The sequence below is a fragment of the Nothobranchius furzeri genome, chromosome 11, assembly GCF_043380555.1.
Source record: "Nothobranchius furzeri strain GRZ-AD chromosome 11, NfurGRZ-RIMD1, whole genome shotgun sequence".
NCBI classification, from domain to species: Eukaryota; Metazoa; Chordata; class Actinopteri; order Cyprinodontiformes; family Nothobranchiidae; genus Nothobranchius; species Nothobranchius furzeri.
The window spans coordinates 57,902,822-57,925,308 of NC_091751.1; the positions used below are offsets into that span (position 1 = coordinate 57,902,822).

The 22,487-nt window shown below is 42.0% G+C and overlaps 3 protein-coding genes across 4 annotated transcripts in view; 2 read left to right on the forward strand and 1 right to left on the reverse strand.

The window, feature by feature from the left end:
* Window positions 1–14: 14 nt before the first annotated feature.
* On the reverse strand, window positions 15–5,890 carry cactin. The gene is made up of 10 exons (XM_015957210.3): window positions 5,592–5,890; window positions 4,482–5,070; window positions 4,309–4,404; window positions 4,088–4,233; window positions 3,839–4,001; window positions 2,311–2,425; window positions 1,385–1,577; window positions 1,184–1,306; window positions 739–1,094; window positions 15–652 (listed from the first exon to the last, which is right to left on the reverse strand). Exons 1-10 carry the CDS (start codon window positions 5,888–5,890, stop codon window positions 162–164), a joined length of 2,571 nt encoding a protein of 856 aa, XP_015812696.3. The 3' UTR covers window positions 15–161.
* Window positions 5,891–7,015: 1,125 nt separating this feature from the next.
* Window positions 7,016–11,042, forward strand: cdc34b (cell division cycle 34 homolog (S. cerevisiae) b). Its single transcript, XM_015957219.3, has 5 exons — window positions 7,016–7,201; window positions 7,286–7,372; window positions 7,464–7,561; window positions 9,139–9,273; window positions 9,387–11,042. Exons 1-5 carry the CDS (start codon window positions 7,016–7,018, stop codon window positions 9,595–9,597), a joined length of 717 nt encoding a protein of 238 aa, XP_015812705.3. The 3' UTR covers window positions 9,598–11,042.
* A 443-nt stretch (window positions 11,043–11,485) lies between these two features.
* sirt6 (sirtuin 6) overlaps window positions 11,486–22,487 on the forward strand; it is a 28,018-nt gene continuing 17,016 nt past the window's right edge. The window contains exons 1-3 of one of the 2 annotated variants that reach the window (XM_015957218.3): window positions 11,486–11,625; window positions 11,933–12,060; window positions 17,409–17,591. In XM_015957218.3, the coding sequence (XP_015812704.3) occupies window positions 11,560–11,625; window positions 11,933–12,060; window positions 17,409–17,591 (377 nt within the window). In that variant the 5' untranslated portion in view covers window positions 11,486–11,559. The remainder of the gene's footprint in view (window positions 11,626–11,932; window positions 12,061–17,408; window positions 17,592–22,487) is intronic. The other variant, XM_054739026.2, reaches the window with a different exon arrangement.

The window sequence follows — 22,487 nt, forward strand, 5'->3', positions numbered from 1 at the left end:
GTAAACGGCACAAAGAAGTGAGAAAAACTTTATTGAGTACTGAGCAGACGACAACTGCAACATCTGTGACTGCCCTTTCTGCGAGAGCAGCTGAATACAACACCGTACAGCCAAAATGAATAATTACACGTGTAAAATCCAGTTCCTGGGGATTTGTTCTCTCATCTCCTGTAGCGATATCTCTTGAAGTGGAACCACAGCTGAAAGATGCCGTTAGCGAACTGACAGCGAAAACCGTGTCGGTGCGAGTATTCCCACTCTCTGTTCACAATCTTAAAAGCAATGTCCTCGTACGGTGGGCCGGCGTGGAACCGTAGGTTCCCAAAGTCCTTGTTGTCGGGACAAGGCTCCAGGAAGTACTGAGGGGTGGAGCGCTTGTCGATCAGGTCGGGGTAGAAGATGTTGAACTTGTAGCCCTGGACGATCTTGGGAGGGGGGTTGTCGAAGTCGTAGTGTGTCTGGTTGTATTTGTTCCACTCGAAGCCCGTGTGGACCCTGTTGAAGAAGCGGGGCTTCCTGGGACGGTATTTATCCGCCCACAGATACATTTTCCCAGAGACGGGAATCTCCACGCTGAACTGAGCCTCGTCGTTGCCCATGCCTTCTTTGGCTCGCCGTACGAAGGCGTCCTCAGCGCTTTCATTGGCGTCACCTGTGAAAAAAAGTCGATCAGCATCACATACGACGTACTCGGAGCCAGGGTGGGTTTAGTGAGTGTTCTGATCTGCGTGTGTTTACCAGTGACTTGGAGCTGCCTGCGGGCCAGCTGCAGCCTGTGGGTGTCTTCCTCTGGGGTGATCGTGTGAGAGTCCAGCGGCAGCTCAGAGGTCGTGAGCAGCGTGGGGCTGTAGCGGCCCGAGTCGTAATCTGCCTGGCTCTGTTGGATCAGGTCCTCCTCCGTCAACACGGCCTCACCCTTCTCCTCATCATCCTTCCCCTCGCTCTTCTCTCCTCCATCTTCATCCTGATTTCCAGCTGCAGATGTGGAAGGACGAGGCTCCTCCTCTTCCTCAGTTTCTCTGGTCTTATTCTCTCTGGTGGATGGCGCCAACGGGCCTCGTTCTTCTGCCGAGCGCTCCCTCGCCGCTCTCTCCCTGTCACAAAACAAAAGATCTTTCGTTTTCTCAAAGTACAGAGAAATTATTATTTTTGTTTTCCTAAAAGGTACTTCACAGAAACTTACTCATCTTCCTCACTGCCTGGATCTTCTTTGATGATGGGGAATAAGGGTTCACTTTCCACTCCCTGTTCCTGTTTCAGCTTAAAGAGCTTCTGGCGCAGCACATCCTGGTGTCGCTCTCTTAACCTGGATCATTGAGAAAAGAATAAATTGACACCCTTTGCAAAAAAGATCAAAAGGGCCACGTTTTTGCTCCACTCATACCTGGCTCTGGCCATGTAGACTCGGACCTGCTGCAGCAGACTCTCCCAGTAACCAATGTCAAGATTGGATCCTCCAGCCCGAATCTTTGACTCAATGTTCAGGTGCAGAGCCTGGAGCTGACTGTATGTTTTTCCTTTGAACACAGACTGAACATCTGTGCTGACAGCTGTGTTGATGCCCTCGCGACGATCGCCTGAAGATTACATTTTAAAAAGTGCTTTTATTTTGACACAATATCCATGTAGACTGTTTCCACGCACAGATCGCTTTTGAACTGCTGCTCTTCAACAACAGAGCCGATAAGCAGGCAACAAGAGAAGCAGGGGATTCGTAGGCTGCAAAAACAGACACATCTATGTTTGTGTGCTGATTTTTATTTAGAAACAAAATATAAAAAACATCTAAACCCCTGAACAAGCCCTGATAAGCCTCGGAGCTTTTAAGATTGTTCACTGCCTCGCTGTCCAACACCACAAAGTTAAGAAAGTAGCTAAAAATGCTACAGTATGTTAGCTTTGGTCAGATTTTATCATCCTCCACCCCTCTATTGCGAACAGATCGCATCGTTCATCTCTGTCGCCATGTAAACCAATGCTGGGCCGGATGCAGGTCGCATATTTCACGCAAAGGATCATGGGGAATAGGAACAAGCTGGATAAAGCACAGAAGGTTGTTTTTTCGGGTCTACTTTATCACCAACAGTCGATAGTGAAAAGACCTTTTAAATAGCCAGAACAGTTATGAAACTAATGCTCTCATCAACCGGAGCTTGAGCGAAAATCCAAAACTTCATTCAATTTCAACATGGAAATCTACTCGTGGCCGCTTTTTATCCCAAATATTGCTGATCAAATTAAAATAGGTTTGGTAAAGCTGGAACATTTATGTACTAAACGTCTACAAGAGCACCCTGGTCAATGCATCACCTGGCCCTTTCCCAGAAGCCTCCAGTTTCCTCAGTTTGCTGATCTCATCCTCTGTGATCGTCGTCATGTCTCTCCAGAAGTCCACGTTCTTCCCTTGCTCGAGCTCCATGTAGACCTTTCAGACAACGAACCACAAACCAACACAAATACAGATCTGTCTGCAGGCTTCGGCATGATTTCGTGCAGGTTTAAAAGCAATAGGGCTGCAACAAACGATTATTTGGATAATCGATTAATCGGATGGAGTCTCGACACGATTAATCGGATTACATTGGGACATTTTTAAAAACTGCTAGGGAAACGTTATTTCTCTCTTTCCTTCACTTTATTAAACACAACATTATTAGAAAACAGTTCAATAGCAGAAAAACAACATGCCATCACCTAAATTGTCTTATAAGGTGTATAGACAGAGACCCTAAGCTACACCTATCTGTGACCTAAAATGCTTGGTCCAAGTTAAACAGCAATTCTCATCTGTTTTGTTTGATCTCATCTGTAGACATTTATTATAATTGGGGATGTCAAACAACTAATTTTTAAATGTAATTAAACATAGGCTGTGAATTAATCAAAATTAATCACTATTTCCAAAAATGACTGAAAAAAATACCAAATAAAACAAAAGTAAATGAATGCCATCCTCCTTGTGATGATGCCCTGGGCAACTGCCATAAAGTCACATCAAGAAATGCTGCTGATCATTCCAATGATCCCAAATAGACTCACATTAGGCCACATGAAAGCAACTGAACCCAAAAATATATTAACCAGTATATAACTGCACTCTCACACAACACGCCTGCAGCAACAGTTAGGACTCCTCCCTCCCTTTTAAAAGCGTTTTCGCTTCTGAGGACATTGTGGTTGCAAAGCCACATGTTAGTAGTCTGGCCCCGGTGTGATCAACCAGTTTCTGCGGGAATGTGACGGCGGAACCGGTTCACAGCAGCGCGACCCCCCCCCCGCGCCTATCTAATAGCGTTGCGCTTACGATTTTATAGACTGTTTTTTTACGAGCTTAGGGCATGTCTAGCCTGTGTAATAATCCGGGGCTTGGGTGAATAACTTTTGAAATGTTTTTAACTTACCTGGACACAGGGCTCTCTCCTTCCTCGCTGATGATTCCGACATGCGTTTAAGATGCTGCATCATCACCGTAGTACTCCCGTGCCATGTTAAGTCTGACCTACAAACGTTGCAGGTAACGAATGTCGTCGCCTGATTTAACTGAAAATGCTCCCAAACTTTTAGAAGTTTTCACTTTTTTGGGTCTCGCTGCTTCTGCCATGTTCCTCTTCCAAACACCTGCCGGCTCTCTCTCGCGCTGAACTGACTTGCTCCGGTCTGCGCTCAACGGCGGGCAGGAGGGAGGGGAGGGGGGGCCTTTTGGAAGAGTTGTGCGACACAACGAATCGATGAAGCAATTTGTTGCCAACGCTTTTAGTAATCGATTTTCATCGAATTTATCGATTCGTTGTTGCAGCCCTAAAAAGCAACCCTGGCTTCAGCGAGTCCATCTACTGACCTTTATGTCCTCTAGCAGATCGTCCATGTCGGTGACAGTCAGCCCATTGAGGAATGTGTATGGTTCGTGCATCTCCACGGCCAGATCATCATCCTCAGCACTGATGTACTTTGCCAGAAGGTCGATGGGCTTCGCACGGCCATCGCGAATCCTAATCTTGGATCTGAACACAAAGGAGCAGGTTTATAACACATAAAGGCCTAGATGCTGAATAAGCCTGACACAGAAACAGAAACGATGAAGAGGGACCTTAGTTTGGCCTGCTGCAGATGGAAGTTGTCCTCCTGTTCAGCCCAGGTTTTGAAGTGCTCTGCCTCCTTCTCTCTCTGCAGCATTTCCAGCTCCGTCTCCCTCATGGCTTTTTCTCGTTCCCGCTCCAGCCTCAGCTGTTTCACCTGAATAAACACAAAGCTGCAGCCACTAAACTTCAAAATTTTGATTTAGATTCAAAATCACCCCAAAACTCATACCTTCTGCAGCTCTCTGCGGTTCTCCTCCTGAATACATTTGTTCCTTTCTTTAAGATCTTTTTCACCAAGATGGCCGATACCCTTCTTATCCAGCGCCTGAGAACAAAGTATCCTGATGAAAGTCCTTTCAAGACTTAAAAACAATCAGCCACAGATCTGGGAAAGGAACCCACCTTCTGCCATTTAAAGGTTCCTAATAGGTTATTGTCACCAAAAGGATTGTCTGCGTTGGTGTACCCCATGTATTCCTCACTCCACCCCATCTTTTCTCTCCTTTTTTTCTCCTTAGCTTCTTTCTTCGCCAACCTTCTGGCTCTCTTCTCCTCTGGCGTCTCCAGTGCTTTCATCATCTCCCTCTTGTTCTTCCTCTCAGTTTTCTCTTTGATTGCTCGGCTCTCGCAATCTGACCCTGAACTCTCAGATGACTCGGAAGAACTGGGGCTTTGCCTCCCTCTGTTCCCATCAGCCCTATCTCTGCTCCTCTTACTCCTCCCCCTTTCCCTCTCCTTGCTCTTCCTTCTCGTCCAGCTTTCGTCCCTGTCTTTTGTCCTTTCTCTGTCTCTGCTGTTGCTTCTCCACCGCTCCCTCATCTGTCTGTCTCTGACTGGACTGTTTCTTCTCCTCCTCCTTTCTCTTTCTCTGCTTGCATCACTTGAATCAGAGGCAGACTGGGACCTTCCCCTTCTTCTCTCGTGGGATCTACTGCTGCGTTTCTCCATCTCTTTCCTTCTCCTTCTCATCTTGGAATTATCTGAATCAGGACTGAGACAAAAATAGAATTTAGTGTGAAAATTAAATGAATATAAACGCATAAATTATGACTAGTATCAAGAGATCATTTTATAAGCCTTTTACAGTGTTTAACACCTATTCTATATATAATCTAGGAGTGTTTAATGATCTATTGGATTACAACGGTTTTTATAATTAATCAAAGTAAAATTCGTTTCAACCTGCTTCTAAACAGTTACATGCAGACATTTACTGTAAATATAGTGTTTAAAAACACCTGTCGCAATAACCACCTGTGGGTTACACCCACCCACCACCTATAAATATGACTTATTGGAGGAAAGATGATGAAAATCTGCCAATCTCAAGCGACTCTCTATTCTGAATAATAGATCACAAACAAAAATATATTTTGACTGTGGCGACTTTCTTCATTTTTTGCGCTGCGTGAGTCAAAAACAAGTTAATGTGTGAATCTCAAGTTGGACGAGTGAAGCTTAACTAACAGACACAACCTTTTATCGTACTGTAACATATTGTGTTAAAATTACCTCGATGCACGATCCTTTGATTTGCTGCTGTGGCGCGGCGCTCTTCGACATCTGTCCCCCTCCGATTCACTCCTGGACCCTGATCGGCCCCTATGTTGAGGTCGGGCCCGAGAGCCATCGCTCGAAGCCTCGCTGCTGGATCTGCCTCGACCCAGTGTGGTCCTTTTCGGGCTCGGAGACCTGTTGCGACCTCTCCTCTCATCTGGAGATCGCGACCTGTTTACTCTGGACTTGTTTCGGTGATCTCTGCCCCGACTTATGGACCTGGAACGAGACCTACGCCGTGTTTTCGAACCCATCACGAACTTTCTTCTTTTCGGGGCCCTAAATGCAGTCTGTCGCGTAAATAGGAGGCATTGACGAAACACTGTTGATTATAATAACGTTTACAATCGCACTAATAAAAACATATGTCTATGTTTAATGTTCGCATACTCTAACGTGTGCTATGACAGAAAAAATTACGTGTCAGATTTCTTTTATAAAAAATCCAAATGTATTTAGTAAGGCAAAGAAAAGCTAGCCTAAATGGGCTTTCCTGAGCACTGGCGCAGATTAAAACGTCACAGCCACTTAATAAACTACAAATTAGCCACAAATGAACGCAGGATTGTTTTTCTTACAATTTAGTTATGTCGGTGATAAAATACTATTATTGATGTCATAGATATTTCGTCCATAGTAACCGCTACCGTATTTAAACAGTTTAACAGGAAAATGCAAGCACAAACAAACTTATTTTTCTTTTTGGGCATTTAAAATAAAAATAAAAACATCATAAATAAAAAGAACAGGAATTATATTATACCAGGGTTTTCAGTTATTTTGGTTTCACGTTTTTTTAATCTAACAAACGCGGAATGAAAGACTACCAGTCCCAGCCAACAACAGGGCGCCATTACCTGTTTTTACCAGGGGACTCTTTCAGCAACACATTTCCTTTCGCAGCTTTCTATGAGGGCTAAACAATTATGGTTACTGGAGGTATAGTTTGGCGTAGTGTCACATGACTTTTTGCGTTTGTCTTTTCAAATTGCCATTTTATGTAGTTATTTTGTGTTTTTGCGGTAATTACGTCGCTCCAGCTGGTCAATTAGACGGAGCTTGTTAGCTTTCCTTAGCTAACAGTAGATTTAAGGCTTATATCAGCTGCTGCTCTGCCAGGTAAATCAGCCAAAGCTGTTGAGCCTCTCAGACACAATGTGTTTCTCGTTTATAACATTACTGAGTTTTGACATTAATAACGTTTAATTTGGGAACAGACCAACCGCAGTCTTTGTTTTGCTTTTACGCGCGGTCGGCCTGTTTTCTTTGCCTCCGAACATCGAAAAAGGAGAAGTTGTGCTGTTTGCTGGCTTGGCTAGCTTAGCCGTGTAAACAAAAGCTGTCGCCTCCAGATAATCCTGAAAGCTTCATAAATCATTATGGCGCAACACGACCCTTCTCATGTAGCTAGTTCGCAGAAAGCTCTCATGTTGGAAATGAAGAGCCTCCAGGAAGAGCCTGTGGAGGGATTTAAAATCACTCTGGTGGACGAGGCTGATTTATACAACTGGGAAGTCGCCATTTTTGGTCCACCAAACACTCATTATGAAGGGGGATATTTCAAGGTAAGGTTGTAATTAAAATCAGATGACATATAAGAAATGACCGTAGTTTAAAAAATAACAAGATGTCCCCATTTTCCCCCCTAGGCAAGGATCAAGTTTCCTACAGATTATCCTTACTCCCCTCCTGCTTTCCGCTTCCTAACCAAAATGTGGCATCCCAACATCTATGAGGTTAAATATTGACGTGTGTGTACTCATAACAGTGTATTTAATTTGAATGAATGCATCTGATGATGGAATGTATTTGTTTCCCCTCTTGTAGAATGGAGATGTGTGTATTTCTATACTGCACCCTCCAGTGGATGACCCGCAGAGCGGAGAGCTCCCATCAGAGAGATGGAATCCAACCCAGAATGTTCGGTTAGCATTTCTCTTTCTAATCATATTCTCTCTATACGTTTCTCCTTTCTGGTCTCCTTCCATCTTTGTCCACTTTGCAATCACTTCAATGGTTCACCCAGCGCAGACTCTTATCTTATGACATTCATTATCAGCAGCATCTTCTTCACCGGCTGCAGCAGCCAGCAGTAAAGCTAGATCTGCATCTTCCTCTTATTTACAAACAAAATTAAATTGATCTTTGGATAATATCATACTATGCAAACTAAGATTTTGTTGGTTTATTTCTATGAAAAACATACTTTGAGTACCTTAATTCATTGTGACTCACAATAAGTGTATCGCATGAGTTTGACAGCATTTTGCTGCAGAAGAGGGAGAAAATGCATCTTTATTTATTATAAACTTCCTTCTGAGGTTATTTGTCAGGCTCACATTATGCAATCTGTGCACAAAAAAATGTATCTTTGATCTTTTTCTGTAACTGAGAGCCAGATTTCTATTCAACAAGAAACTATCTATGTAAAAGCCACCACAACGATGTCACACTCACAAGTGATATTAAACCTGTGATCTGTAGTAGTCGAAATCACACAACTTCAGCAGTGTTACAAAGATGTAAGCTCTGGTGGTTTCGGTCACTTGATGCAGTGCAGCTCTTATGTTTTTGTTGTTGCAGGTGGTATACCGTTAACCTAACCTAATTTCCTCATTTGCATTTTTGCTGCAGACACATTAGATCTGTAGATCAGGAAGTCTGTCACAAAGGCTGTTCCTTTGGCCACAAACAGAAGCAGCTTCTTTCTGTTTCCCATAACGACTCACTAAAACCTTACTCACAATGCTACGTTTTATAAATGTAATGTAAAGGCTTGTCAGTGCGCATTGTGCGCTCTGCTGAGAAGGTGATTGGCTGCAGCCCTCCATCTCTCCAGGACCTGTACGTCTCCAGAACTCGGGGGCGTGCAGGCCGGATAACAGCTGACCCTTCGCACCCGGGTCACAGACTTTTTGAGCCGCTTCCCTCAGGCAGGAGGTTACGGTCCATCCGGACCAGAACCTCCTGCCATAAGAACAGCTTCTTTCCATCTGCCGTTAGACTTGTGAATAGATTATAAACACACAACCATGCTGGTCTTCTGTACTCGACACAACGTCACGTTATCGGCCATGTTACCATTACCTGCCATTTTAGCTGAAAGTTTTATTCTAGTTTTTTTAATTATTATATTTTATTCTATTTTATTCTATTTTTAATCTTATTATTCATGTTATATGTAGCACATTAGTGCCGAAGCAAGTTCCTAGTTTGTGAATTGTTTGTTCACTGAAAATGGCAATAAACCTATTCTGATTCTGATTCTGGTAGGGTGGTAGCACATGGGTCTGACAGGTTTTTTTAATACATGTTTTATCAATTAGCTTTAAGTTCCTAATGTAATATGTGCTTCATTGTTTATTCTAATAAAATAGTAGATGAAATAAGTAATTTAGGCTTGTGACATTAAAATATTTTTTATGTGTTTAAAACTTTTTAATTCACCTAAAGTCGTTTTCTTATGGTTCTATACTAAGTTGCCTTTGTTTTTTGCTTCTAGGACCATTTTGCTGAGCGTGATCTCGCTGCTAAATGAACCCAACACCTTCTCCCCTGCCAACGTGGACGCCTCTGTCATGTACCGGAAATGGAGAGACAGCAAAGGCAAGGACCGGGAATATGTAGAGATCATCAGGTAAACATTAGTGTAATGTTATTTAAGACAAACCTCAAATATTTCTAAAAGATTTTCAAAGCCACACCATCCACACAAAAGTAATTCAGTCTTCATAAAACAAATCCCTTCAGGAAACAGGTGCTGGCCACAAAGGCAGAAGCAGAGCGAGATGGCGTGAAGGTGCCCACCACGCTAGCTGAATACTGCGTTCGTACACGCGCCCCGCCGCCAGACGAAGGCTCTGACCTCTTCTATGACTATTACTATGAAGACGATGACGTGGAGGGGGGAGACGGCGACTGTTGCTATGACGAGGATGACTCGGGCAATGAGGAGTCGTGACATTCTTGTTGTCAGAAAACCCAACCTAGCTGACGAATGCTCATCCTTTAACTCTTCCTGGGTTGCCAGATATTCTTGGTTTGCAACCAAGAGAGATTGGAAGCTTCCTTCTAAATCAGTACAAGAGCTTTTTTCCTTCAGCCTCAGAGGTTAAAACTGATGCCTCGTTGCGAGAGGGTCAGACTGTGGTCACTTTTGCACCAGCACAGCCACCAATTTTTTTTTCCAACTTCGAGAACTTTTCATCACACTGAAGCTTACTTTGCTCACAAAATCCAGTCCTGGTTTTAGTATGAAATATTTTTGGTTGGGTTTCATGATCACTGAACTGGTGCAAACTCTTAAACCATCACTTCACCTGTTTTGCATAGCTGTATTTCTCTAATTGTAACTGGGGGTGTCTCACTGGTTGTCCGCCTCGTGGTGGAAACTTTTACAGACTTCAAGATGGACAAAGGACTGCAAGTGTCCCATATTTTACAGTTTCTGTCTTTGATTGGCAGGACATGGAGGAGTTTTCATGGACAGTATGTTCAAAGTTCTCATGCATGCCAGAACTTCTTTGAAAGCTTTTTGTCTTTTTATTTTTATTTTTTAAATTGGTGGACTGTTTCCCAACGTCATGAGAGACTCGTGGCAATGGAGGGCCGTCCCGTCTGCTGGAGTCTGCTGAGTCAGCTCCTCATATGAACATTCTTACTAAAACATGAAATTGATCTCTGCTGGGTTTTTATCTTGGATGTGTTTTTCTGTCACTCAGTGTGGGGTTGTGTTTTTTTGAATGAACTTGTTATTAAAGTTGTGTAATAATCAAGTTGTTGAAGGTTAGAGGGGCAGAACTAATTATTGATTAGAATTGTATTTCTCCTCAGCGTTGCTCTCTGAGCCGCCTGATGGACCCGAAGAACTAAAGCAGAGTGTAAATTAAATTTTAATACGCTTTGCCAGATGTTTCTCTTTTTGCTTTCTTGCAGGCCCTATGATTTTAGTTTTTCTTTGTTAGATGTTCGGCATGCACTGGAATAGGTAGTCTTGTGTCGGTGTGTACTACCGAGATCAAACTTCTTCAGCCCTACAACTGAAAATGAAATGTTAGCCCCCTTTATTGATTTATTTTTTTGTAAGAGTGGTTTTGATTTTGTTTTTAGAGTGTGTGGATGTCCTATGTGTAATTTTGTCTTCAGTAAGCATTATTGTTTTATTTACTTTAATTGGGACATCATATTGAATTACTCAGGATAAAATTATACGCGACAAAACAATTGAGACGAGCAACTCCTTTCCTCTTTCGGTGGTCTTCAGTGTCAGTTCACAGCTTCTACAGGAACCATAATCCAATATGCACACGTATGAATGATCACCATATGGTTTTACTTTTCTGTCTGTTTTTTTTTTCTCAAATATTTAAAAATGAAAAATAAAGATTAATTTGAAAGAAAAATGCATACTGTTTTTAAAGCTTGGAGTCATTTAAATGATTTTTTAAAAGTTGTTCTGCAGGTGAAGATGGAAGATTTTTGTTTAGTTTTAGTCTAAATGTAGTCATTTTACAGATATGTTTGAGAATAAATGTCCTTGTTTGTGGAATGTCTGATCAGGTTAAATCCCATTTTTAAAAGGCACCGAACCGTTTTGTTCTGTGGGATTTTTCAGTTTTTATTATCAGACTTTTTATTCTAATATATTCAGTTTCATTGTGTAATTTGGATTTAAATTTTTACTCAATTTCTAACAGCTGTACGGTCTAATCTAATCTCTACCACAAGTCTAAACTGGTCTGAACGAAGGTGGAGCGCACGTTGAGGTATTTTAATTCCTGAAGTTCTTGAATGCAGCATGTGTCGGCGCACAGTGATGTCGTCATTCAAACGAAGCACCCTAAACCTGGCTGGAAGAAATACGCAACAGATAAAACAAGAACAGTTTGTAAAACAAAGAAAAAAAAAATAAACAGTTACAGTCATGTCTGTGAACTACGCTGCAGGACTATCGCCTTACGCGGATAAGGGTGTTTGCGGTCTACCTGAGGTAACATTTAGGTGTTGTATCGCTCCGAGAGCTTTTCAAAGAGCTAGTTAAATTAGCAACGTAGCGTCGCTTTCATTGAGAATGCATTTTTGTTTGGTTCGTTTAAGAGTAATAATATAAAGACGGTGTTGTAGAGCAGACCGTCTGTGCTGTGTTAGCCTCTTTGTTATTTAACATAAACACTATGAAGCACGGTGGAGGATAGATGATGGTGTGTTCTTTTGTTGTTGCCACACATCTGGCACGGTTGTATACAATAGTCGCCCCCTTGCTAATTGTTTAATTGTGTGTTTTTGATCTGTGCCAGAGTTTTGATAATCCGGAGGAGCTAAAAGCAAAAGTGGAAGCCCTCGCTCAGCTGATTAAAGAATCTCAGTACTTGGTTGTCCACTCTGGAGCTGGAATTAGCACCTCAGCAGGCATCCCTGACTTCAGGTGAGAGACAATATGTTTGTTCCTGCTAATGATTAAAAGCATTCTAGCGGATTTTTCCATTTGATGTGATCACACACACCTGAATTCGGATCTTCCACTCATCAAAGTGGTACAGCTGGTCCTCATTTGGTAGATTTCTTAGCTTTTATTTTGTCTTTATGACTGTAAAAGAGTAAATCTTGGTTCTCATATGTGCAAACTAATTTTGAACAACTTAATCAGCTTATGATGGAAGATATGTATTGTTTATGTTTATGTATTTAGCAGACGCTTTTGTCCAAAGCGACTTACAAGTGATAATCGGCATGTTGCCCCTGAGGCTAACAACAACAATAACAACAACTTGACATCAATAATTGTATTGTATTGTGTTATTAAAGGTGTGGAACACTGGAAACCATTTTTTAAAATCGTATTTCTGATTACAATGGGTCACTCAGAGTTTTTCATGCAGGCTGAACATGAAAATAGTCTCCTACACCTATCTCCTGCATTGGCATCTGATAGAAAATAGATGGTGAAATGCTAGGTTTTTAAAAGCCTGACAGATCTACATTACACTGACTCTTAACATCCATGGACTCACCCACCATGGCTCACGATTTGGAAGGCCTAAGCCAAATTTATACTTTTCCATCTGCGTCAGTACGGAAACACGCAACACCATTATCCATTGTTGAGAGGGCTTTCCAACAGGCAGCCAAGGACGGACAGAGTCGAGCCCACTTTTCTAAACACAGCAGTAGCTCAGGAGGTAGAGCGTGTTGTCCAGTAATTGGAAGTTTGCAGGTTCAAGCCCCGCTCAGTTTGTCACTGTCATTGTGTCCTTGGGCAAGACACTTAACCTACCTTGCCTGCTTGTGGTGGTCAGAGGGATCGGTGACGCCAGTGCTCCACAGCCCCGCTTCTGTCAGTGCACCCCAGGGCATCTGTGGCTACATCGTAGCTCATCCCCACCAGTTTGTGAATGACTGATTGTGTTGTGAAATGCCTTGGGGGGGGGGGGGGGGGGGGGGGGGGGTTGTATGACCCTAAGAAGGCGCTATACAAATACAGGCCATTTACCATTTAAACATCTGTTGAACAAGACAAGAAACTACAAGCTTACCATACCATAGTTTGTTTATATAGCACATTTAAAACGCAGCATGGGAGCTGCCCAAAGTGCTGCACAGGCTGGACCAAATCACGACCCATCAAAGCAGCAACAACAGAGGATAAAAATGCCGATCAATAAAAGCAAATAAAACATGAGGAATACTAAGAACACATCAAAACAATAATACAATAAAACAAAACGACTCACGGCGTAAAAGCCAAATCGTAGAAGTGGGTGTTTAAACGAGATTTAAAAACCGCCAATGATGGAGCCTGTCGAACTGTAATAGGTAGAGTTTCACAGCTTTGGGGCAGCATGTACAAATGCTCGTTCACCCCATGATTTGTAACGCATCGGGGGAGTGCAAAGCAGCAGGAGGCCAGCCGACCTCAACGTGCGCGTGGGTACATAGGGAGTGAGCAGGTCAGAGAGATTAGGAGGTGACAGGTCGTTCAATTCAAGTTTATTTATATAGCGCCAAATCACGACAAGAGTCTTCTCAAGGCACTTCACATAATAAACATTCCAATTCAGGTCAGTTCATTAAGCCAATCAGAAATAATGTTTCCTATATAAGGAACCCAGCAAATTGCATCAAGTCACTGACTAGTGACTTTACAGCAATCCTCATAATAAGCAAGCATAAAGCGACAGTGGAGAGGAAAACTCCCTTTTAACAGGAAGAAACCTCCAGAGAATCCTGGCTCAGTATAACACACACACACACACACACACACACACACACACACACACACACACACACACACACACACACACAGACAGACAGACAGTAATGTGTCTATAGTTACATTGTGATTTCTTAGTAAATATTCTATTTGGTGAGAGATAAACTTTATTGTATTTATCCTAGTGGATCTATAATTAAACGGATAAACTAGCAGTAGCACATCCAACGTCAAGGAAAGCAAAACGTTATTATCAGGAGAGGGAGAATGTTTGAGTGGTTAGCAGCATTGTGCTAGACGATGGCCCCCTCCATGAGGCCACCACAGCTCAGCAGAACATCATTGTAGCTTCTTCTTCGTTGAGTGCTTTAAAGACAAAAATCAATACCTTAAACTGTACTCGGAAAATGACAGGGTGCCAGTGAAGATGTGTCAGGACTGGGGTAATATAGCTACGTTAGTGCATGTTTGTCAAGAACCTGGCAGCAGCGTTCTCGACGACCTGCAGCCGATTCAGGGCAGAGACCGGAGCACCAACTAGGAGGGCGTTTACACAGTCCAGGCGAGAGGTAATAAAAGCATGGATGACTGACTCCAAATGCCTCCGTTTCAAGATTGGTCTGAGGCGAGTAAAGCTTGTGATTGGCCATTTCTTTAAAATTTGTCAACAGCACCTCCATTTGTCCTTCAAAAAATAAAGAGTGCCGAAGATATCTAGCAGCAGACACAGAGCAGCTTGAAGAATAACTTGTGGAAAATCTCTGAAAATGTGAGTGTTTTATTCACCCGTGACTAGAGGAGTAAAAAGCAACCGTTTTATTTGTGGATGGAAATGACAGGAAACGTGGGTTTAAAGGTGGCGAACACACAAAGAGGTGGCGAAATATGAGGGACAAATTTGTCTATGTTAAAAGGAATCTGAAATACAAAAATAACACAATATAAACTCCATAGTAAATACACTATCTTGGACTGGATACAGGACTGTAATGGTGACAGGATACCCCAGAAAAGTGCAATACCCTACCCTAACCACCAACCCTCTGTTGTACTGGTGAGGAATTTCTTTGCAACACTCCACAGCTAATGGAGAAGTATAAGTAACCACTTCAAATGTAATGACTAAAAGAGCGTTCCAGACCTTTAATTGTTCAAAGTCTACCATTTATAGATCAGTGTGAGCTTAGTTCACTAATGTAAACCAAGCATAGTTTTTAAATATAATTTTACTTGGTTTCAGAGACAATTGTATAAAAAGAGCAACTTCTAGAAATGTCATAGATCCACAAACTATACAACAAAGTTTAGATTGTAGCTGTCTTGTAGTTTTTTTCAGTTGTATTTAGATGAGAGGGTGTATACGACCAGAAACTCAACATGAGATGGACTCCACATCAGCTCCTTGGGTAGTTTTAGACTCTTTGGTATATAAAATAATGTATTATCCATTTTTAGACTTCTCCTGACTGTTGAAGGTTATTTTCTTTCATTTAGCTGTAGGCAGATTTTTTTAATGCTTTATTTTTCATGATCAGATTAACATTTTGGTTCATTAGTGATTTCAGTTGTAACCATTAAACTTTATTGAGGCTAAAGTTATTTATATTTTTACATAGATAAAATAAAGTGGATATTTTGAATTAAGGTCTAACATTTTCTTTTGTTTTATTTCAAATAGATTGAATATTAACATTCAGAACTTGCCTTACATATTATGACATATTATGCAAAACTCATCTTTTGCATCCTTGTGCTGCCATATGAATGTCTACTCCCTCTATAAACACTCCATTTGTGGGAATAAAAACCCGTCCATCTGTTTTCTGTCAGTGTTTGATTTCAGAAAATATGTTTCTAAAACAAGCAGTTTCAAAAAGTCCTTCTTGTGATGTCACAAATGGGGAAATTGGCAAAGAATGACCTCTCATGTAGAGCTGGGTATTGATTCAAATTTCAAGAATCTTTGGTGCTTAAAGTCCCATTCCAATAATCTTTTGTAGCTGTTTTAAACAGTTCTCAGTGGTCTTTAAACTGGGTAAATCCATCTTTGGACGTACTAATTGATCCTCATGAATTTTTATGAGAATCGATTTTTTTTTTCAACACAACCCTATGAGCTGCTGTTGGTTGAACAGTGGCTCTACCCCGAGCCCCTCCCGAATGTCTGAGTGGGTGATGGGTGGGCATGGTCAGCTCTAGCTTGTTTTCTTTAAGCGACAGGGCCTTGAAATGACTTATTCTGGAAGGTACTGAAAAGGTCATGGATAAAACTGCTGAAATTGTCTCATGTGAGAGGGATCTAGTGAAAATAACTTCATTAAAAGGTTTTGTTTCAGCCATAGAGCTATGAGAACTTGATAAGGAAGGTCATAATATGTTTTCTTTTAAAGTACAGCAATAAAAGTCAGACCCCTCATAGCTGAAGTTGGTACACATCAAATCATTGGAAAGTCATACATGAGAATTTGCCTGCTGCTGACATGAATAATTCCATAAATTATTCTTCACTTTAGGATTTTTTTATTATCTCATTAATTTCTTATTGGTGCTGAATTAGATATTAGAGCTGACCAAATAACCAAGAGAGAATACCTGACTGCACGTGAAAAGCATTTCTTTCTGTTGTAGTACCGTCGTTCAGCACAGGAGGGTGGTGTTTGCTTCAAATCCACCTGGAACAAAGTAGCATCTTTTATGTTCTTCAGTACACCAAGATGTGCTTTTCCCCCTTGCCCTACAAAGTAAACCTCTACAAAATCATATGTGAAGTGTTATTTCTGTTTATATTTATACACACACATACATGCTTAGGGATGTGGAACAGATGAATATTCGATTGATCTTCCTGTCAGTCAGCTGGGTGTGACCCTGGAGGTTGCATCATTAAAACCAAGGTTACCGTATACGCGCTGTTCCCTCTAATGCAAAATGCATTCCTGCCAGAGATGTGCACAACGTTCATGCCCCCCAGGTTAACATGATTGACGGCATCAAAGTGTGTGAATGCACTGATATTCATTGTCCTGCAGTCTGTTTTTGTGTTTTCCATGGCGATATGTGACGTAAGTGATGAGTGACATTCGTCCCAATGCCTCGCCGCTGACGAGCCTTTGAACTCGTCTCTGCTGAGCAGGCATTAAACCAAACCGCTGATAAAAGATTGAGCTGGAAGTTCAAACTGAAAGCGAGAGATGAGTCTGTTTACTCTCGCGTTTGAGGACTGACAGGGTGCGTTCCCTCGTCTGATGCATAGACACGGGAGTCCAGTCAAGACACCTAAACTGTCCTGTTAAACAAAGAAACACAACTGCCAACATCTCAGTTGCTGCTTATGATATTTGTGCTCTTAGAATAATTTTGTATCTTCAAAGTTTATCTAGAAGGAGAAAATTCAATCAATTTTTCATATTTTCATTGGGATTAGCCTAAAAGCTTTCGACAACATGTTTACACACATTTCCAATCCTGTTACGGTTTTACTCCTTTAATAACAAATTCAGAATGCAGACATGTTTCTTCCCCTTTCCAATCCCCTTAATGCGTGCTCCATGTATTCTCTTCAGGGGTCCCAAGGGAGTGTGGACTTTAGAGGAAAAGGGTGAGTCGCCGCACTTTGATACCACCTTTGAAGATGCGCGCCCCAGTTTGACTCACCTGGCCCTCCTGGGACTGCAGCGGGCCGGATACCTCAAGTATCTCATCAGCCAGAATGTAGATGGTCTGCACGTTCGATCGGGCTTCCCCAGGTAACCTCATTCTGTAGCTGTATCCCACCACTCCGCTCAAGGTAGATTCAAAATCATTATGTGGAACGTACGATCGATTGACCGGAATACAATTATTTAAGTTCAGTTCAGATGTTATAGTTGGTGCTTATGGTTTTACTTTGAGTTTTCAACCCATCGTTACAGAAGAGACGAACACTGGCTTCAGAAAGAGTCTGGAGACTTAACCACCAGGAAGTGGGAGACACATCAGACCTTTAAAACTGCAGTAAATCTGTGTTCCAGAGCATATTTTATTACTGCGCCCAAATTTTACTTTTCTGAAATAGTTTTGCTGTAAAATACGTGCAGACTTGCTTTTATATTCATCCATCCATCCATTTTCAGCCGCTTATCTGGAGTCGGGTCACGGGGGCAGCAGCCTAAGCCGAGAGGCCCAGACTTCCCTCTCCCCAGCCACTTGGGCCAGCTCCTCTGGGGGAATCCCAAGGTGTTCCCTGGCCAGGTGAGAGACATAGTCCCGCCAGCGTGTCCTGGGTCTTCCTTTGGGTTTCTTCCCAGTTGGACGTGCCCAAAATCTCACCAGAGAGGCATCCAGAAGGCATCCTAACCAGATGCCCGAACCACATCAACGTGCCCCTCGACACTGAGGAGTAGCGGATCTACTCGGAGCCCCTCCCGGATGACCGAGCTTCTCACCCTGTCTTTAAGGAAGAGTCCAGCCACCCTGTGGAGAAAACTCATTTCGACCGCTTGTATCCGCGATCTCATTCTTTCGGTCGCTATCCAAAGCTCGGGACAATAGGTGAGGGTAGGAACGTAGAGCAGACGGTAAATCGAGAGCTTTGCCTTCTGGCTCAGCTCTCTCTTCACCATGACAGATCGGTAAAACGCCCGCATCACTGCAGACGCAGCACCAATCCACCTATCGATCTCACGCTCCATCTTTCCTTTTTCACTTTTAAATTATTTTCCAAATTAAATGAATTAACAAATGCTGAAATAAGGCTAAAACGAACATTTGTTTACTGAATTATTTGGTCTATTTCAGTGATCTTTTACAATATGAAACACAATAGCTGATATCTGCACCCCCGGAACTTCAACCAAAAATCGAGCAGGAAATTGCCTCCTTTTGCCCATCAGCCAAGGCCATCATTAGAAACCTGGGAGTTATTTTTGATCCGGTTTTAAGTTTAGACTCACACGTCAAAACCATCTCCCGCTCTTGTTTCTTCCAACTGAGAAACATTTCAAAAGTCGGTAAACTGGTTTCTACTGCAGATCTGGAAAAAATCATCCATGCCTTTGTGTCATCACGCTTAGACTACTGTAACGCTCTTTTTACTGGTCTCAGCAAAACCTCCCTCTCACGCCTTCAAGCCCTCCAAAATGCAGCAGCCAGACTCCTAACCAAATCCAGCAGATGAGCTCACATCACTCCAGTTTTACAGTCCCTCCACTGGCTCCCGGTAGAATTTAGAATACAGTTTAAAGTTTTAGTGCTGACCTATAGAGCTCTTAACAACCAGGCTCCAAGCTACCTATCTGAGCTTTTATCCCCACACACCACTTCACGGAACCTCCGATCCACATCTGAAAACCTCCTGGCTGTTCCTCGAACCAGACTAAAAACCAAAGGGGACAGGGCCTTTCGGTCTATTGCCCCCAGACTTTGGAACAGTCTGCCTTCAAATCTCTGTCTCTTGAAATCTGTAGAGGTCTTCAAAAAACATCTTAAAACTCACCTTTTCATCCAGGCTTTCCCCCGCTAAATATTCTAAAAGATGGCTTTGTTCTTGTTCACACCTTGACTTTGTTTTTACTCCTGATTTTGGTTACTATTGTTGCCACTGCTATTGTTTTTATGTTTTTATTGGTTTGAGGTATTTGCCCTGATTTTACTCATGTTGTACAGCGCTTTGTGATTTATATCTGTGAAAGGCGCTACAGGTGCTGGCCAGTAAATTATAATATCATCAAAAGGTTGAAAATATTTCAGTAATTCCATTCAAAACGTGAAACTTGTACATTATATTCATGCAATGCACACAGACCAATGTATTTCCAATGTTCATTACATTTAAATTTGATATTCATAAGTGACAACTAATGAAAACTCCAAATTTGGTATCTCAAAAAATTAGAATATTCTGAAAAGGCTGAATATAGAAGACACCTGCTGCCACTCTAATCAGCTGATTTACTCAAAACACCTGCAAAGGCCTTTAAAAGGTCCCTCAGTCTTGTTTTGAAGGCACCACAATCATGGGGAAGACTTCTGACTTAACAGCTGTCCAAAAGACAATCATTGACACCTTGCACAAGGAGGGCAAGACACAAAAGGTGATTGCTAAAGAAGCTGGCTGTTCGCAGAGCTCTGTGTCCAAGCACATTAACAGACAGGCGAAGGGACGGAAAAAATGTGGTAGAAAAAAGTGTACAAGCTCTAGGGATAACCGCACCCTGCAGAGAATTGTGACGACAAACCCATTCAAAAATGTGGGGGAGATCCACAAAGAGTGGACTGCAGCTGGAGTCAGCGCTTCAAGAACCACCACGAGGAGACTCATGAAAGACATGGGATTCAGGTGTCGCATTCCGTGTGTCAAGCCACTCTTGAACATGAAACAGCGCAAGAAGCGTCTCGCCTGGGCCAAGGACAAAAAGGACTGGACTGATGCTGAGTGGTCCAAAGTTATGTTTTCTGATGAAAGCAAGTTCTGCATTTCCTTTGGAAATCAAGGACCCAGAGTCTGGAGGAAGAGCGGAGAAGCACAGAATCCACGTTGCATGAGGTCCAGTGTAAAGTTTCCACCGTCAGTGATGGTGTGGGGTGCCATTTCATCTGCCGGTGTTGGCCCACTCTGTTTCCTGAGGTCCAGGGTCAATGCAGCCGTCTACCAGGAAGTTTTAGAGCACTTCATGCTTCCTGCTGCTGACCAACTTTATGGGGATGCAGACTTCACCTTTCAACAGGACTTGGCACCTGCACACAGTGCCAAAACCACCAGCACCTGGTTCAAGGACCATGGTATCCCTGTCCTTGATTGGCCAGCAAACTCGCCTGACCTTAACCCCATAGAAAATCTATGGGGTATTGTGAAGCGGAGGATGCAATACGCTAGACCCAACAATGCAGAGGAGCTGAAGACGACTATCAGAGCAACCTGGGCTCTCATAACACCTGAGCAGTGCCACAGACTGATCGAGTCCATGCCACGCCGCATTACTGCAGTTATTGAGGCAAAAGGAGCCCCGACTAAGTATTGAGTGCTATACATGCACATTCTTTTCATGTTCATTCTTTTCAGTTGGCCAACATTAGAGAAACAAACATTTTTTCATTGGCCTTTAGAATATTCTAATTTTCTGAGATACCAGATTTGATGTTTTCATTGGTTGTCACCTATAAATATCAAAATTAAACGTAATAAACATCGGAAATACATTGGTCTGTGTGCATTGCATGAATATAATGTACAAGTTTCACGTTTTGAATGGAATTACTGAAATATTTTCAACCTTTTGATGATATTCTAATTTACTGGCCAGCACCTGTATATAAATAAACTTTACTTACTTACTTACTAATTCCGAAATTGAGTAAAAAATACTTTGCTGAAATTTAGAATAACAAGCATTTACTTCTTTTATGAAAAAACTGAATGTTTCGGTGAGCATCAGACGCGTGTGGCGGGCTTGGCTTGTTTGTTTCATTAGAAAACCATTGATGTTTATTTTGAAGACTAAGTCACTCTCCAACAATATGGAGATTTACGTTCTGGCTTCTTTTGTTGAATCTTTAAAGTTTCTTCTGCATCTCCTGAAAACTGAACTGTATGGGCAAACGTGAACACATAAATAAAGCTGGTTTGTTTTTAGATAACAAATTAAGCAGGAATACACTGATATGAAAACTTGGGCCAATAACGATATCACTTAGTCATGCTACTGTTCTGGTCGATAACAGATGTTAAATATTTATATCTCCCTCTGCTGTCTACACCACGTAAGTGACCTACATTGCTTTTCTGCTTTAGTTAAACATGCAAACAGCAACTAGATGGAAGTAAACGTTGGTTTTAATATTGGCCAAGTTTCACTCATCAGACAGGTAGTGATGTGTTAAAAATGACTAACATCATCTTTGTTAAGTTGGTCCTGTGCTTGTTATCCAAATCCATCATTTGGTTCTTTTGTGAACACAGAGTAGTAGAGATGTGCTATTTACCTTCTGGCTGACAAGTTTCAGCTTCATCTGTAGCGTTCCTCAGAGCGTCGCCGATGTTGGTGGTGTCACTTTTATCTCTGTTTATCTACGGGCAGCTAAAGGCGATTTCGCGCTCTACTGCCCACGCCCTCTTCGCCAATGACCATGTCCCATGAACAGTCCAGTGTATACACTGTTCCCTGTTCATTGACGCACTAAAGCAAAGAACCAAAACCAGTGATAACCCTTCCTTACATCAAAGGCATAACAGAAATAATAATAATAGTGATGATAAACACACCAGCAAAACCATACAAGATATCATCAGAACAAAGTTTTGGAGTCCTATACGAAATACCATGCAAGTTCTGCAATGAAACATGCATAGGAGAAACGGGATGCCAACTCAACTCACAAAAAATAGAATGTGAAAGGAGTGTGAGAAGGAAACAATTCAAAGAAAATCATATTTGACTCCCACTTTTAGGAGTGGATTAAAAGAAAGATGTGACGTTGGAACCCGTTACAGCTGACCAGGATTGGATCTGCTGTTTGTCCTGATCCACTTTCCTGTTCAAACTCATTTAAAACAAACTTTAAAATGAGAAAAAGGAACCGAAGCATCTTTGGAGGAGAAAATTCTGACCTGAAGCATGTATCAAACATCACAAAAGAAATGATGGATTTTTTTTTTTAAATATAAA

Bases quoted from the DNA above. Each gene is read 5' to 3' on its own strand.
- cdc34b (XM_015957219.3), top strand. From the start codon at position 7,016: ATGGCGCAACACGACCCTTCTCATGTAGCTAGTTCGCAGAAAGCTCTC. The intron at 7,202-7,285 runs GTAAGGTTGTAA...TTTCCCCCCTAG, and splicing joins ATGAAGGGGGATATTTCAAG to GCAAGGATCAAGTTTCCTAC. The intron at 7,373-7,463 runs GTTAAATATTGA...CCCCTCTTGTAG, and splicing joins GGCATCCCAACATCTATGAG to AATGGAGATGTGTGTATTTC.
- cactin (XM_015957210.3), bottom strand. From the start codon at position 5,890: ATGGGTTCGAAAACACGGCGTAGGTCTCGTTCCAGGTCCATAAGTCGG. The intron at 4,002-4,087 runs GTCCCTCTTCAT...CTTTGTGTTCAG, and splicing joins CTGCAGCAGGCCAAACTAAG to ATCCAAGATTAGGATTCGCG. The intron at 653-738 runs GTAAACACACGC...TTTTTTTCACAG, and splicing joins CAGGCAGCTCCAAGTCACTG to GTGACGCCAATGAAAGCGCT.